Genomic DNA, 17,914 nt, shown 5'->3' with positions numbered 1-17,914 from the left:
CATATGTCAGGCAGCTACGTGGGCCTCGCTGCACACGTTCGCAAGACACTACTGCCTGGACAGCCAAGTCCGGAGGGATGGCTTCTTTGGCCGTTCCGTCCTCCATGACTTTCTGGTTTGATTATTGGTTCACAGACCCACCACCGGGGTTGGTATTGCTGGGGTATCTATTCTAAGGTAAGGAATCTAATACTAATCTGTTTCTTTCAGATGCACAAGTTACTTACCTTCGGTAACGATATATCTGTAAGAAACAGTAGTTAGTATTAGATTCCTTACCGCCCCACCCATCCTCCCCGTTCTGCGAACCGATATCTAGGGTTAACCCCTTCGACGCTCAGCTCGTCATGTGGTACGCCTGTCATACGCTGATGATGAGCTGAGCTCGTCATGTAACGCGGGTTTTTAAAAAACTCAGCGCACGGCAGGAAAATGCGCCGCACGCATGAGGTTAAGGTCATCCCCTTTCAGGGCCCTAGTTTCATGGCACCGGTGTTGGTTTTTATCATGGCTCTGCATTTCCTGGCGCGGAAAAGCTGTGTATAAGAACTGACGTCAGCACGCGAGGGCGGCGTCTAAGTACTCCGGCGACGTCATCCCGACGCCGGACGCGGAGTCGCAGACGACGCCTACCGACGCGCAAGGGTACTGCAACGCAAAAATTTCCGGATCCAGTCTGACGCCTGGGTATATTCTAAGGTAAGGAATCTAATACTAACTACTGTTTCTTACAGATATATCGTTACCGAAGGTAAGTAACTTCTGCTACAGGTATTGTTTATATTTACAGGTTCATCATGTTGGTGTTATAAAATGTTTTATTGTCGTATTTTATTGTGCTATTCCTTGGTCAGCGGTAAGGTCCTTAACGGGCGGCACCATTCTTTTATGGGGTCGCCCAAGGGGGAGGGACAAGTGGTCTCTCTGGAACTCCTGGGGCAGTTACAGCTGGTTGGCTGGAAGGGTGCTGGGGGAGGGGAGCTACGCTTTCCAGTAGGCTGGTTGGCCACCCCCCGCACAAGGACGCAAGTAAGTTGTGCATAACTGCAGGGGCCCCTTGTGGAGATATTCTGCGGGTCGTAGGGGGTGCTGGGGGGGGAACACTCCCGGTGAACGGGCCTCCTTGCGCATGCGCACTCTGGTTGGAGTGCGGGCATAGTTTGATCAGGATCTGGTGGCCAGTCATTGACCTTGCCGTAGGCTCAAATAGGGAAACACAGAAAGAGAATGTTATGTTGATTATTGAATGTTTAGATCGGATAGGAATGTTTATGTATTAGAGATATGTTCAGGTTAGCAAACAAGACATATGTACCTATCAATGTAATACACTGGATTTTCTGCGTATTGTGTACATAATGTATAAAAATGTATTTTGAATATTAATTTGTAATAAATATGGCCGGGGTTACAAACCCCCCCACCCCCACCCCCAAAAAATCCTTTGTGATGATTGACTTGTCGCCTTAAGGTGAAAAGGGTTTCTTGTAGGTCAAAGGAAGAGGGAGTCTAGGCCATACCGGTCCATACTTCCGGAGGAAAGGATGCAGCTCCAGGTTATGAAAACTCTTAGAGTAAAATGTGCTTACCTGTGTTTTCCTTTGATCTAAATTAAATGTAATCCATGTTTAGGAAATTTTGGGGTGTAGTATATTGCTGGGGTTATATGTTTTTGCTATGTGGCAGTAGCATGTATGAGGGTTCGTGGGTGAGTGTACATTTATCCAGTGACAGCACATGTATCCAGTGACAGCAAAGCATTTCTCTCTTGTCCTTTGTATGGCTAGCATTAGACCTGTCCCTGCATTGCCTTTGTTTCTTGTGTGGGACATGAAAAGGAGGGCATTGCAGCCGTTGCTTCTGATTGATACCTCTAGCCAGATTCCTCACCTTGTGAATACTCCATGTGCCAGTCTCCATATAGAGATTTTTTTCTCAGCAATTCCCTCGCACACTAATAGGTGGAATCCATCTGCCTTGGAAGTAACGTCTTGACCACAATATATAACTGCTACCTCCGCCAATTGACGTTAGTCCATTTCTTTCTGTTCTGCCTGACGTGGATATGGCTCTCTCTCCCTCGCTTCTGCTACTTGACAGAAACTTTATCTAAAAATGTTCCATGCAATGGCTTTTATACACTCTAAAAATTGTTTTAAACTCTGCTAGGATTGCCACAAACTGCTGTTGGTGACGGAACTCAAGAAGCTCAGTCTCTGGTGTCAGAGCTCCTAGAGTGGCTCAGTTGGGCACCACCTACTCTCTGATAAATCCGAAGACCATCAGGAATCACAAGGCCAAACTTTGTTGTAGTGGATAGCAGAAAAGTGTGTAAAGCCGGATCATGGTCAAAGTAGAGTAGGAAGACATGTTATCAATCCTATGGTTAACCGAGAGAGGGCGTCATCCAACTCAAAATCGTCAGGTAAGTCCAAATCCAGAAGAAACACTAGACGCAACTTCCCTCCCCCACCCCCCCCCCCCCCCCCTCTTATTTCTCACCACTCTGTCAAGAGAAGTTAGGTGGACGTTTGGATATTCTACAATCTTGGTCCCTGTCCGGACTCACTGATGCTGTTACTGAGCTGAATTGTCCTCAATATAAAGCTCTGCTATGGACTGGCCAAGAAACAGCCTCGGAAAGGCCTACAGGCTTGTTCCATCCGAGCCAAGACTGCTACCACTCTGCTGGCGCTTGGAGTTCCCTGTTTTGCATATCCGTCAGGCTGCAACGACTGCGTCAGTTCACACATTCACAAAGCACTGCTGCATGTATAGTAAGTTCTGAAGGGATGGGCTCTGTTGTTAAGCCTTGTAAGATTTTCCTGATCTGAGCCATTTCAAAGGGTCCATCACCTGGGGAGGTACTTCCTTGGTATTTATTCACAAGGTGAAGAATCCATCAGAACAAGTTCCTTACCTTTGGTAACACTCTTTCTGGTGAGTACTCTAACCCCAATTCCTCACCGACCCACCCTTCTCCCCGTCCCCCTGGACTCCTTTGATCCATAGTAAAAAGATTCCAATTTGAGATCTGCACACTGATCGCTAAGGGCTCCTAGTCCACATATCAGAAAGAAATTGACATTGACTTGCTGAGCTGGCAGTTATTTTGTGGCCACGGTGTCACTTCCAGGGTGGAATGTATCCACCCCGGAGCCCCATAATGTCACCTACTGGAGTACAAGGAAATTGCTGATCCAGTCTTGCACTTGTGGGTATTCACAAGATAAGGAATCTATGGTTAGTGTATCCACCTGAAAGAGCTACCAAGCAGTGTTTTTTGTTCTCTTTGAGAGGCTTATCCTCTGATCCTTCTTTATTTGGTTTAAGCACACTGATGGGGTGTGCTATTTCTCATGAGGGACATACACATTCCATTCATCCTTCTCAAGTGAGGCTATTTCTTTGTTGATGTGTCCTACGATGTGAGGTTTATAAAGAATGATGAATGGAAACGTCGTACAAGACATCATTTGTTATACCTTTTGAGTTTGCTTTGTCTTGTCCTGCAGGATTGTCATTTTGACTGATAAATGTATGTTTAGCGCTTCTGCCTTAGAAAGTGTCTGGCTTAGAACAGACAGTCTCTAAGCCCGTCAACTTGTGCTAACTGTAACAGCCTTCTGCTTTCTTCATTACTTAGGTTGTACCATTTCCTGCTCCTTTGTACCCCCAGATCTCTGAAGGCTACAGAACAACTGATATATTGTCCATGCTATTAATCACAGTGGTCTGCTCTTATTGCTCCAGAATTCATTAAGGGACTGGGCCATAATATTTCTACACAGCTACAGTGACAGAACCCTTTTGGTATCATGAAGCTCCTAGAGTTCCTCCAACCTGCTCTTGCTGGTCCCTAAGTTACAGGGTGTCGTAACGCAGCCCTCTGGGTGCTAGAATGCCAATGACCTGTAATGCTGATCCCTCCGTGAAGAGTGGCTGAGCCCCTTCGTTATTGAAGTCAGTGAACCTAATGACCATGAATATTCTTTTAAACATGATGCCACTTCATGAGTTTCTTTGTATCCTGTTAATGCAAATTGACAAGAAAGCTTGCTTTTATAATAGGCTTGGGTTGCTAACTCTTTCAGCCTCTTTTCTTTCTTTAAAATTCATTTCAGATTATTCCTGTGGTCACCTTTGGACACATTAGTTCCCTCTTCTGTTTCCATTCTGTTACTACTTTTTTTTATTCTTCCATGCATTTCTTCTTCTATCTCACAATATAATCTCTTCCTTTACAGACTGCCTTCCCTCTCATTGATAGTGTGGACCCTCATGGATTTGTCTCTTATCGCCTCTTCCGGGATGCCACACGCTACACAGATGGCCATCATGTAAAGGTATTTAATGCTGCAGTTCCACAGAAACAACCTCCCATGTGAGACATTGCAGCTTCCTATCCAGTTCTCTTGGCAGTCACTTTGTACCTTATAGGCTCCGTCTTGGCATATGATGATCAATGTAAGCACGTGTATTGCTCTGTGAATTACCCTATAGGGCCCAGAACAGTGTGACCGGGTGTTAGGGTGAAATGTGAAGCTCTTTTCAAGCCCTCTCCCTTATCCCTCAGTCTGCCTAACTCACTTTGACACCACACCTGCTTCCTTTCTCTAAGCAAGGAAAACATGCATGTTCGAGGCATGTGGGCTGCTGAATTCATATCTGTGCATAGATCGCTGCCTAGTGTTGGGTCCGGATGATTGCACTTTGTTGTCCTGGAAGAGTCTTCGAAGTATCACGAGATAGGTGACTCCTCCCCTGGACTACAGTGCGCATGGGCATCCTCTCCATGCTCAGATTGTTTTTTTCCGCCATTGGGTTCGGATGCAAACTCCTATACTCCAACTCGGAATCGAAAACATAACTTTCTAAAGGCCAAAAGGCCTTCGACTTCAGCGGTATTGTTCTCGTTCGGTACCTCTGTACTCGATACAAACTTCCATCTCGAATCGGTCGTCGACGCGGGCCGTTGGGCCTTTTGGACACCACGTGAGCCAACCGTCGATGGAAAGAAGCCCTTTTAAAAGGTGCCCACAATGCCACTCCAAGTTTCCCCATACTGATAAACACTCAGTATGCAACAAGTGCCTTTCCCCAGACCATAGGGAAGAAACCTGCCCGGCCTGCGCCCAGTTCCGGTCGAAGAAAACCATACGGATCCGACGGTCCGCTAGGCAAGAAATGCAGCGACAGGCACCGGAACTGGACAACATCTTCGATGATGACCAGGACCTACCGGACGCTCAAGACTCGGACCTAGAGATCGTCACAGTCGTGGACTACTCCGACGACGAAATCCCGTCGGGCCAAATCGTGAGTACACTGCCCCAGACACCAATTGACCCGTCACCAAAGGCTCCGGTCGAGGCATCGCCAACAGGCCTTAGCCAAGATCATAAAAAACTTTTGACAGCCCTCCCTTCAGACTCTGCTCCGAAAACGAAACCTTCTGAAACCCCAGGGCCTAGTACCATCGCCCCGAAGAAGGTTCCCGAGCCAAAAAAGGTCACCGACCCAAGGGGCGTCGATCCAAAAAAGGCCGCACAGCCAAAGAGCGTCGAGCCAAAGAAGACTGTCGACCCCGCAAAGGCCGCTCAGCCAAAAGCCGTCGACCCCAAAAAATCGGTCGACCCCAACAAGGGCACGCAGCCAAAGGGCACCGAACAAAGGAAGGTCGCCGACCCGACCAAGCTTGCGGTTCCGAAAACCATCGAAGCCGGACAAACGTAACAGCTCCAAAGACACCGGTCGATCCGAAAAATAACATCGATCCGGTGAAAGACACTCATCCAAAGAAGCCTACGGAGCACAGAAAAACGTGTCGACCCGAAAGTTCCGGTCGATCCGAAACCACTCGTCGAGCCGAAATCAGGGCCCGAGCCAAAAAGACCCAGCAAAACACCAAAGGTTGTCGACAAACCGGATTTTGTCGACCCGAAAAGGTCCAAAACTAAACCCAGGACTGTAGAGGAAGACCTATTCCACCCAGATCCATCCGAGGACCAAGCAAAAATGTACATTAACCCAGACACTGGTAAAGTTACCATCCTGCATAGGAAAAAAAGACCTTTGGACTTTGAACCTGATTCACCTATCCCGCTGAAGAAGTAGTACTTTGGCACTTCTCCCACAAGGCCCTCAATCCCTTTTCAACCTATTATGCCTTCCACACCCTTTGCACCTGCCTCACCTTCTCGCCACGGGGACGATGAGGGGGACACAGGGTATGAACCCCAGCCCCTATATGACTTTCCTCAAGATCCAGACCAAGAGGAGCCTACAGACCCTTATGACACCCATCCCATCCCTGATGTGCCCACTTATCCTACTAAACCATCACCCACTGATGACACAGTAGTATTTAACCAACTCATAGACAGGGCAGCACAATTCCACAACGTGGACATGCACAGTGACCCCGTGGAAGAGGACTTCCTCTTTGACACTTTCACTACTGCAGAGAAAAGTGTCAAAACACTTCCCATGTTAAAGGGAGTTCTAAAACATGAACCTGACATATTCAAAGACACAGCCAGGGCACGGGTAATCAATCCCAGAATAGAAAAAAAGTATAGACCGGCTCCTACAGACCCCACTTATATCAAGGGCCAGTTGCCGCTAGACTCTCTAGTGGTTGCTAACGCACGTAAAAGAGCCAACTCTCAGACTACAGGGGAAGCACCTCCCCCTGATAAGGAGTACAAAATTCTAGAGGCATCCGGCAAAAGGGTAGCGGCACAAGCATCCAATTCTTGGAGAATTGCTAACACACAAGCCCTACTGGCTCGTTACGATAGGGCACACTATGATCAGCTCGAAAGCCTTATGCAACATTTGCCAGAGCCGTTTAAAGCACAAGCAAATGATCTCATTCAGGAGGGAAAATTCATATCAAATGCCTCCATTAAATGTGCGCTGGACGCTGCAGACACCGCAGCTAGATCCATTAATACTAGTGTCCTCCTCCGCAGACATGCATGGCTGCGGGTTTCAGGTTTTAAGAATGAGGTGCAGTCCACCATTCTAAACCAACCCGTCAACCCAGATTTTTTATTTGGTCCTGCGGTAGACACCATCTTGGACAAAATGAAAAAGGACACAGAAACCGCAAAATCCATGGGTGCACTGCAATTTCTGCAACATAGGGGCTCCTTTCGACGCTCCTCATACAGAGCAAATACACGAGGAAATGCTTCACAAACATCTGCCTCCTACAAAGGCAACACACAAGGTTCCTTCACAAAGAACACCACCAGAGGTGGCTACAGAGGTAACAGTAATAAGGGAAGGGGGCAGGGAGGCAATAACACCAGAGCCTCCGCCACCACAAAACAGTGACTTCATTACGCTGCCTCCAGACCACTTAACACCAGTCGGAGGCAGACTACAACAGTTCCTACCTGTCTGGCACGCAATCACCACGGACAGGTGGGTAAGAGAAATTATCCAGTCTGGTTATTGCCTAGAACGTGACTTCTACGCCACCAAACATACCACCCAGACATCGACCTATGTCCATAGAACACATCACCCAACTTCGACAAGAGGTAAAAAGCATGCTGGAAAAGGGGGCCATGGAGCCAGTCCCTTTAAACCAGCAAGGAATAGGAGTATACTCCCTATACTTCCTTATTCCCAAGGAGGACGGTTCCCTCAGACCAATACTGGACCTCAGACCCCTAAATCAATACATACTGTCGGAGCACTTCCATATGATCACACTACAGCAAGTGCTCCCGTTGCAACAACAAGGAGACTTCCTAGCAACACTGGACCTCAAGGATGCGTACTTCCACATACCCATCCATCCAGCCCACAGAAAATACCTCCGGTTCACAATAGAAGGGCAACACTACCAATTCAAGGTTTTGCCCTTCGGGGTTACCACGCTCCAAGAGTGTTTACAAGATGCTTAGCGTCAGTAGCAGTGCATCTCAGGAGGCAACACGTCCATGTGTACCCTTATCTGGACGATTGGCTAATACAAGCAAAATCGTACCCAGAGTGTGCAGCACACACGTCCGACACTATCCAGTTGCTACACAGCCCAGGCTTTTCAATCAACTACACAAAATCACATCTGCAACCTTCCCACGTACAGCAATACCTGGGAGCCACTATAAACACCTCAGTGGCAAAGGCGTACCCAAACACAGCAAGGATAGCCAGCATGCAGATACTCATCCGCAAATTCCTGCCACAGCACTCCATGCCAGCCCAAGTTTTCATGCAGCTCATAGGCATGAAGGCCTCCTGCATATTCATTGTCCCCCATGCCAGACTTCAAATGCGCCCGTTACAGGAATGCCTAGCACGGCAATGGAACCAGGCTCGTGGACACCTAACAGACCTAGTGTTGGTGAACAGTCGCACACACAAAGCTCTGCAGTGGTGGAATCCACAAAACCTTTCACAGGGGCGACTGTTCCAAGAGCCGGTTCTACAACTAGTACTAACAGCGGACGCATGACTGACAGGCTGGGGAGCCCATCTCCTTCAGTACACAGTATAAGGGCTCTGGACAAACAAACAAAGAAGGCTGCATATCAATCAACTAGAGTTGCTAGTGAACTTCCTAGCCCTAAAAGCCTTTCAAAAATACGTGTACAACAAGACGGTGTTGATCCGGACGGACAACATGACCGCAATGTACTATATCCAGAAACGGGGAGGAACCCACTCTCCACAGCTGTCCCATCTGGCGCAGAGCATATGGAATTGGGCTATTCAAAAGAGCATATTTCTCCTAGCAGAACACCTCCCCGGGAAGGACAATCAAATTGCCGACCTGCTCAGCAGGCACAGCCAACAAATACACGAATGGGAGATTCACCGCCAAGTTCTCCAACCATTCTTCCAGGAATGGGGTCACCCAGAGGTAGACCTCTTTGCCACAAAGGAAAACTCCAAATGCCAGTACTTTGCCGCCAGATTCCCACATCCGTTGTCACTGGGCAATGCGATATGGATAAACTGGTCAGGCAGATTTGCGTACGCTTTTCCCCCAGCACCGTTGATCCCGCTGGTGGCACGCAAACTGCGGCAATACTCACTCACCCTAATCCTAGTTGCTCCCACATGGGCGAGACAACCATGGTACACAACGTTCCTAGAACTTTCAGTAGTTCCTCATCAAAAACTATGCCTTGATCCACATCTTCTAACTCAGAACCATGGAGAAATGAGACACCCAGATCCCAATCCGATGAACCTAGCGATCTGGCTCCCGAGGTCTTCGAGTTTGGATACCTTAACTTGCCCCCAGACTGCATGAACATCATTAGGGAGGCAAGGAAACCAACCACACGAGCGTGCTATGCAGCAAAATGGAAAAGATTTGTTATTTACTGCAACAATAACCAAATCAACCCATTAGACGCTTCCATACAAAACATTATATGCTACCTGCTGCATTTACAAAGATGTAACTTAGCATACTCTTCCATACGACTACACCTCGCTGCTATAGCATCATACCTTCAGAACAGGCAACCCCTTTCACTGTTCAGGGTACCAGCAATTAAAGCATTTATGGAGGGCTTGAAAAGAGTGATCCCTCCAAGACACCCTCCTTCCCCAGTCTGGAATCTAAATATAGTGCTTACCAGACTCATGGGACCTCCTTTCGAACCTCTACACTCATGCGAATTGCAATTCCTAACGGAAGGTTGCATTCTTAGTTGCCATCACCTCACTCAGGAGAGTGAGCGAATTGCAAGCACTAACAATTCAAGAACCCTTCATGCAGGTACATGCTAACAGGGTGGTTCTTAGAACAACCCTAAATTCATGCCTAAAGTCGTATCCAATTTCCATATCAATCAAGCAATTGAACTGCCAGTATTCTTTCAGAATCCACAGTCAGTAGCTGAGAGAGCCCTGCACACACTAGACGTAAAAAGAGCTCTACTTTACTATGTGGACAGAACCAAATCCTTTAGGAAAACAAAACAACTGTTTGTTGCTTTTGCACCACAACACAAAGGAAATCCTTTTTCAAAGTCAGGAATAGCCAGATGGATAGTTAAATGCATTCAAATATGTTATCTAAAAGCTAAACGCACTTTAACAGTCCCCCCTAGAGCGCACTCTACACGGAAAATGGGGGCATCCATGGCTTTCCTAGGGAATATTCCTCTCAAAGACATCTGTAAGGCAGCCACATGGTCCACCATACACACTTTCACTAAACACAACTGTGTAGACGTGCAAGCAAAACAGCAAGCTGCTGTAGGCCCGGCAGTCCTCAAAACTCTTTTTCAAACTGCTGCTGCTGGCACAGGTGGCCACCGCTAGAGGAGATACTGCTATTCAGTCTATGCACAGATATGAATTCAGCAGGCCACATGCCTCGAACGGAATATGCTACTTACCAGTATGCATCTGTTCTTGGCATGTAGGGCTGCTGACATTCATATCGCCCGCCCTCCTCCCCGGCGCCTGTCGCAGCTGCAGCCTTATCTCTAGCATGGACATCTCTTACTTTCCTATCTCCATCTATGCCACAATGGCGAAAAACAATCTGAGCATGGAGAGGATGCCCATGCGCACTGTAGTCCAGGGGAGGAGTCACCTATCTCGTGATACTTCGAAGACTCTTCCAGGACAACAAAGTGCAATCATCCGGACCCAACACTAGGCGGCGATCTATGCACAGATATGAATGTCAGCAGCCCTACATGCCAAGAACAGATGCATACTGGTAAGTAGCATATTCCTTCCTTGTTCGTCTTGTTTGTACATTAGGGTCGATTCGGAGCTATTTAAGAATCATAATCCTGGGTTCCCTCCCTGTGAGCCGACCAATGACTGACTCTGTATTAATTATTTTGTAGAGGATTACATTACATAACTTACCACGCCGAAGAGCTGCTTCTCTGAATACTGATAGACCGGGTGAAGAAGCTCACAAGCCACAACCCAGGATTTTTCCTAAATACAAGCCAGACAACCCTACGGGTAACACTTCCAAAACATTTTTAAAGCATGGTGTCATTCAGCACGTTTACCCAAAACATTTTGGCCTGGAAACCTAGTTTTTAGACATGGCTCAGAAGAAAAGTTATTTAAAAATGTGAGCGCAGAACGTCCCTGCTTTATCCTAAATACTAGCTCCCAATTTACCGACTGAGCCCCGAGGTGAATTTTGGTGGATGACCCTTTCAATCCCCACCAGCTCCCTCACAGAACTGTTTATTTTCCTGTGGGGCCAAACTTTAATTTACAGCACTGTTAACAAATACATTGACTTGAAACATTGGGCAGTACTGAAGGAGAACCAATGAAATATTTAAATTCACCAGCGCAGGAGGGACCAAAGCTGGGTTACTTGTCACTGTGCTTTAGTATGTAAACTACGATGTCCCACACCAATTTTAAGAGATACCCCAGTATCTAACACACTATTGCTATGCATGTTTTCATATTGCTTCAGCATGTTAAGCACCACTGCTAGGGCAGTTTCCACAATGTTCCAGTATGTAAACCTGCCGTAACTAGGCCAGCTTCTACAATGGTCACCATGTAATTATCATAATCGTAAAAAGAATGTCCATGCTCTCGCATGTAAACCAACAAAGCCAGCCACCTTTCTGTATGCCCCAGTATGTAAGGTGCAGTAGCTATGCAAGTTTTCAGTGTCCCCCGTATGTAAAGCTCTATAGACTGGTCAGATTTCCACAACACTCCTATATGTGGAGCACAGTAAGAATTGTAGTTTAGTGCCTCCGTTGTATTGTATTGTAACTCCATTTATATAGCGCTACTTCCCCTGACGAGGCGTCAAAGCGCTTTTTTCGGCAAGTAGCATGCTTCTCTGGAACCCATAAAGGATTAGTGGTGAATTAGTATAGTGAAAAATTAAAGTAATTTGTTTGCGTGGTGGATATGTTAGTGAGTTATTTGGATTGAGAAAGCTAGTGGAGGGATAGAAGAGGGAAATGGTTTGCATTTATATAGCGCTTGTTACCCCTGATAAGGTGTTGAAGACCGTGCCGAGACACCTTTCTGGTTATTGTGCGCTTTATAAATAGTTAAAAATAAAGAAATACATTGAAACGCTTTTTCGGCGAGTAGCACGTTACTCCGGAACTCCTAATGGATTATTAATTATGATAAAGATAGTAAAGCTAAATAATTGGGCCAATCTCACAATGCCCAGTATCTAAAGCATTGCAGACAAGGACAGTATCCTCAGTGTTTTGAGTTGCAGCCAGAGTGCTATTCTTTTGTATTCTGAGATACTTGTAAATCGCATAGCTACCTAAAAACTTCCCAACACTATAACAATCATCATTATAGCCAGCTCACCACCAAGAGAAAGCTAGTTACTGTAAAGCCAGGTTGTTAGGGCCTTATGAGAAGAAAATTCATTGGTATTTCTAGTCTGAGAGTATTCCAAAGTTTGGGGGCCAGGTGAGACTATGAACAGCCTCCCCAACGAGATCTACTGGTCTTACGAACCTGTAGCAAGTGTGCTGAAGAGGATGTAAGCGACTTCCCAGGAATGTATTGGGTAGCTGAAGATCTTAGCTGAAAAGCTGGAAATGATCTGTGTAGAATGCATAAGGCCTTCAATTGCACTTGCTGCTCCACTGGGAGCCAGTGAAGATCGTTCAGGGCCTTTTTTGCAGATTGGTGCCTTGGGATTAATCTTCTTCCTCAAAAAGGAAGAAGACTGAGAAGCATTCTTAAGTCTCAGGACACCAAAGCAATTAGCAACAAGCTTTTTGGCTTGGTGCTCCATTGTGAGCTCTAATTCCAGCCACATTCCAAGACTCTATCACAAATGTGGGCCTGGAGAGCATATCCAGGCAGTCTTTCACAGGGTTGGGACTTTCTTGCAGAAATTGTTACCCAATAGCATAACTTGAGTCTTGTCTTCGTTGGGCTTCAGCTTACAGTTAGCCATCCATCTGGCTACTTCCTGAAGGCAAGGGGCCAGGCTGAGGTGTCTAAAGCTGGGGGTCGTGGGAGATTGAAATCACCAGCTGGGTGTAATCAGCATAGGAAACCTATAACAACCCATACGAGCGCACAATTTCATCTAGGGTGTACTCCACTATATAAAGTGATTACTAACCTCAGGTCACTATTCAATATCCAGAATAGCCCTGTATATAAGGCACTATCTATTTGCTACCCTAAGCCGGTACTCCTTTATCTGAACTCTAAACATTTGCGACCCGGCGCCTTTGCTGGGCCAACTAATCGGCCATGGTAAGCAGCCTTGTCTACTATCATAGCATGTGTAGGATTCTGGAAGACTGTTCTTAGAGTGCTGAACTTGACCATTCCCTGCTATGATAACAGTAAGCTCTGCACACTGCCATTATTTGTCTGTTATGTTTGCATACTTGCTGTGATCATAAATACCATATAGGAATCTTTTCTACTGCTTTCACCTTAAAAGCACACTAGGATCTTGCCACTTTTTTCAACTGATGCTTAGAATTGTGAGAGTTAGCTATTTTGAGGCGTTCCCTAACACTATGCCTTCTTTAAGCTATGGACTGACAGGACTGAGAACTGTGTACTCTCCCCAAAAGTAATCATATAATCCTTAAACATTGTGCTAAAAAAGTTTTTCTCTCATTTTTTTTGCAAACACTGCAAGACCATCATAAACCGTGTTCCCAACAAATCTAAGCTGCATTAACAAAACATTCTTGTAGAACAATTTCAGATATTTACAGTGATTGATTTATTTGCAAAAATGTTGAGGTCAGCGTTGCTGGACACCAGATCGACATCCAACAGATGATATGGCATAGCATATAAAATGGACATCTTAACCCCTCTTGCATGAGCCCCAAAGCTATTTGTTCAATGATTAATTGTGCTCTAATTAGTGCTGGTGCTGCTCTCCAGCACCCAATTTTTGGGGTTGGGCTTAGCCCCAAGGCAGACACGCTACTTGTAGCCCAAAGCTCATCAGGAAAACAGCAAGGTTGGACAATTGATTGGGTAGTGTGTTAAGCCTAGATTCATTAAGGGGTTTAAAAGGATGAACTGGACCCAAGACACTCAATTACCTGATCATTTTGAGAAAATAGTTTTCTGAAATAAGTGACTTTATGAATGGATTGGGTAATGTAACTTGGAGCCTGTTTTTTTAGTTATTTTTTTAGGTGTTGCGTCACAGCTTTGAAAATACTTCAGTTATAACACTTGCCAATTATTACTTCTAAAAATAAATACTTTCCAATCTGAAAACTTTCCAAGTGTGTGTTCAACAAATATATTGAAGTAAGGATAGTGTGAAAAGGATTTAGGGTTATGGGTGAAGGGTTTAAAGACATAGGGTTAGGGTTTACAGTTCATACTTCAAGTTAAAGGTATAGGGTTATGGGCTTGAAGTATAGGGGGATATTTTGAGGGTAGAGCTTAAAGGGTTAGGGTTAAAGAGTATAAGGGCTTAGGTTGTGTAGTTATGGGTTAAGAGAATAGAGTTATGTGTTTGGATATAGAGTATGGGCTTACGGGTTATAGGTATAGGATCGAGTGTATGTGTTTGAGGTGTAAAGACTTTTGATTAAGGGTGTAGGATATAGAGGTTAAAAGTATAGGGGGCAGAGGGTTAAAGGTGCAGAGTGAAGTGTTAGGGGCTAATGGTTTCTTTTTATATGCAATTTTATATAGCACGCCCATTACCCAAAGGTGTTGGGATTCCTATTCATAGAAAGAAATCACATTACATAAGTATAAAATGTTGCACAAGCATTGCATACAAGTACATACTTGAACAAGCTTTAAGGTAGAAGGTCTATTTTGTTGTTGGCAAAGAACAGTCTGCGTTTGTTTAGCTCACCTGCCAGTTACTATGGAGTGTCAACTTAAAAGACCTATTCAAAGACCTATTCAAAGCTTTATAGGTGTTATAGATTAGGGGTTAAGGGCTAGGAGTGTAGGGTTTATGTGTATGGGATGTAACTGTAATTGTATTTATGTAGTGCTTACTACATCTGACGGGGCATTAAATCGCATTTTGGCGAGTAGCACGCTACTCCAGAACCCAAAGAATTAGTATAGGGAAAAATAAGTTGTTCGTTTGAGTGGTGGACTCAGGAGTCTGTTAGTTCTATCGACTAGTCTAAGGACAGATAGAGGAGGGTAGAGTCTACATAGTGTTATTTAGGAGTTTATATTATTCAGATTAGGTTTGGGGTGAGTCAAAGGACGGAAGAGTCTATAAAGGGTTACTAGGGAGATCATAGTTGTAAAATGGGGTTTCTGATGAGTCAAAGGAGAGTTATAGGCGGGAAGAGTCTATGAAGTGTTATTTTGGAGATCATTGTAGTAGAATGAGGTTTGGGGTGGGTCAAGGAGAGATAAAGGAGGGAGGAGTTAAGAAAGGATCTTGGAGTGATCATAGTAGTAAAATGAGGTTTGCAATGAAACAGTGGGGGTAGAGGACATATTGAGAGAAGTATAGGATGAGACAGTAGTGCATTGGAGAGTGTCTACTGCTTTTTTTCTTTCAACAGGAGTAAAGTAATAAATAATATAGATACATACCTACATAGAAAGGGTATACAAGTATTAAGGAAATAATAGAGATATAAAATTGTATTGCATAAAGTTCCTTATTTGCAAGTATGGATAGTCAGAAATTCAGACTTTCAGATGTTGCTGTACGTAAAACGTATCTAATTTGTGTATTTCTATACGTTTTTTAATCTTTTATTTTTGTTTTCCTCGCAATTTTAATAGCTAAGCATGTATAGATGCAACTGTGTTGGTCATATTTACATGTTGTGATAGATAAATAGAATAAACAGAGACCCATAAGCATCTAATCAAATAACTGTAATGAAAAAAAAACGTGACCTACATACATACATGCAAAAAACATAAGTAATATATATATATATACTTGTTAAGCAGACCTAAAGAATACATATCTGTTTCAAAATCACAAGTGGTATATATTTTCTACAAAGAAATGCACTTATCTAAAATATACATATTTATAGGCATATGCTGTATATTTGTGTTTGAGTGTGATGATCATGTAGGATAGAGCCAACTCTTTAGTAGTTTTTTGAAGATAAGATAGTTATCTGCTGCTCTTATGTTTGGGGATAATGAATTCCATAATTTGGCTGCCTAAACAGAGAAAGATTTATCCTACCCATGTTTGTTTTTCTTGTATGCTGGGGCTTTGAGGCAAGGTGTCTATTTTGAGCAGAGTTTCCTTTGTTGAATGTATTTAGTGATTTTATTCCTGATTTTACAAAAAAAGTGACCTGCTCCAGGTACCGCTTTGTGGGTGATACAAAGCAGCTTAATGGTGGTTCTTCTGGCACCTGGTAACCATTTTAGAGCCTTCAAACTTGTGGTTTTAGATGTAAGAGTGTTCTGGCAGCAAAGTTCTGAATTGTTTGTAGTTTTTTCATAATTGATGATGATCCATGGTAGAGGTCATTGGCGTAATCCAGTTTAGGCCGTACAAGAGAGATAGTTGTGCCTTGTGTGGAAAACCTAGGTGGGGTGAAGATGCCTCGTAGAGTTTTCATAGTAATGAAGCTTGTTCTTGCTAACCTGTCTGCTTGCGCATTCATTGATCGTTTGGAGTCCATGGTAATCCCAAGGTTTCTTACTTCCTTAGATACTTTAGAAGGTGGTCCCAGATTGTCAGGCCAGGGGCAGAGTGGGTCATAATTTTTCCAATCGCCACATGTGAGTATTTCTGTTTTGAAATCACTTAGTTTGAGTTGGCTCCATGTCATCCTCTGATCAACGTATGTGAGGCACTCCAACATTTTGGGGTTTCCATTGACTTTATGGGCTTACAGTTTAAGGAGTATGTGTGTGTCATCTGCATAGTTGGAGCATGTGAGCTGAAATGTATTGATCATTGCCCGTAATTACTTCATTTAGATGTTGAAAAGCATGGGGGAGATGATAGATCCTTGAGGGACCCTCTGCTTTTGTGAAATACGGTTTAAATGAGAAAGGGGCAGTATGCATGACATTTGTCCTGTTTTGAAGATAAGACGTGATCCAGTCGAGAACCGTTCACTCTATGCCGACTTCATAGTGTCTTTGGATTAGAGTGTCATGGTCAACTGTGTCAAAGGCAGCTGACGGGTCCAAGAGAAGTAGTGCAGCAACCCTGTTCCGATATACTGTATTTTTAAAGTCATCCCATATGGCAATGAGGGCAGAATCTGGGCCTCTTTCTGGACGGAATTCTGTTTGGAAGTCGGAAAGTATAGAGTAATCTTCAAAGAATTGTGAAATCTGGACGAATGCTGCTTTTTCTATCAGTTTACCTGGGAAAGGTCCATTTGTAATTAGGTCTGTATTTGTTTGGGTCATGCAGGTTCAGGGCTGTTTTCTTTCATAATGAATGTATGTATTTTCAAGTCTTCTGGAAAGATTCCTGTAGTTAAAGAATTATTGATATTTTTTCTTGCTGATATGGCAGCAGAGGTAGTTAAAAGAATGTTATTGAACGGTTGTGGTGGGCAAGAGTCAGAAGGGCAGCTGGCTGGCCTGCTTGCTTTTGACCAGATCCATAAATTCACTTTGTAACAGTTGTTTGAAGGAATGCACAAGTTGGGATAGCCTGCCCTTGGAGGGGTTGTTGGAAATGGGTTGGTGCTGGTGGTTTTCTTTTAATTAGGAGTCCAATATGTCTGCTTTGGTTGTGTAATAATTTTCCAGTTTTAGTAAATTCTTCAGACATGGGATGAGTTCCTTGTATGCATTTAGACTTCCGGAATTCTTTGAGAAATTTTATAAAATTCTTTATTTGCACATTTAATATTTTTAATTCAGTCTGAATAGTACCTTTTTAAAGCTTTTTTGATTGTTGATTTGTATATTCTGTTAAGTTTGTGTAGCTGAAGTTTGTCTTGAGTACTATTTGTTTTGAGCTAGGGGTTGTGGGTAAAAGGTTAAG

At 44.3% G+C, this 17,914-nt stretch overlaps 1 protein-coding gene across 2 annotated transcripts in view; it reads left to right on the top strand.

Annotated features, from left to right (window-relative positions):
* TIMM50 (translocase of inner mitochondrial membrane 50) overlaps window positions 1-17,914 on the top strand; it is a 301,751-nt gene that overhangs the window by 265,733 nt on the left and 18,104 nt on the right. For both annotated transcript variants that reach the window (XM_078661133.1, XM_078661134.1), the window contains one exon: window positions 4,248-4,346. In XM_078661133.1, the coding sequence (XP_078517259.1) occupies window positions 4,248-4,346 (99 nt within the window). The remainder of the gene's footprint in view (window positions 1-4,247; window positions 4,347-17,914) is intronic.

The sequence above is a fragment of the Lissotriton helveticus genome, chromosome 9 (assembly GCF_964261635.1).
Source record: "Lissotriton helveticus chromosome 9, aLisHel1.1, whole genome shotgun sequence".
Lineage (NCBI taxonomy): Eukaryota > Metazoa > Chordata > Amphibia > Caudata > Salamandridae > Lissotriton > Lissotriton helveticus.
This window is presented reverse-complemented; position numbering and strand designations above follow the sequence as displayed.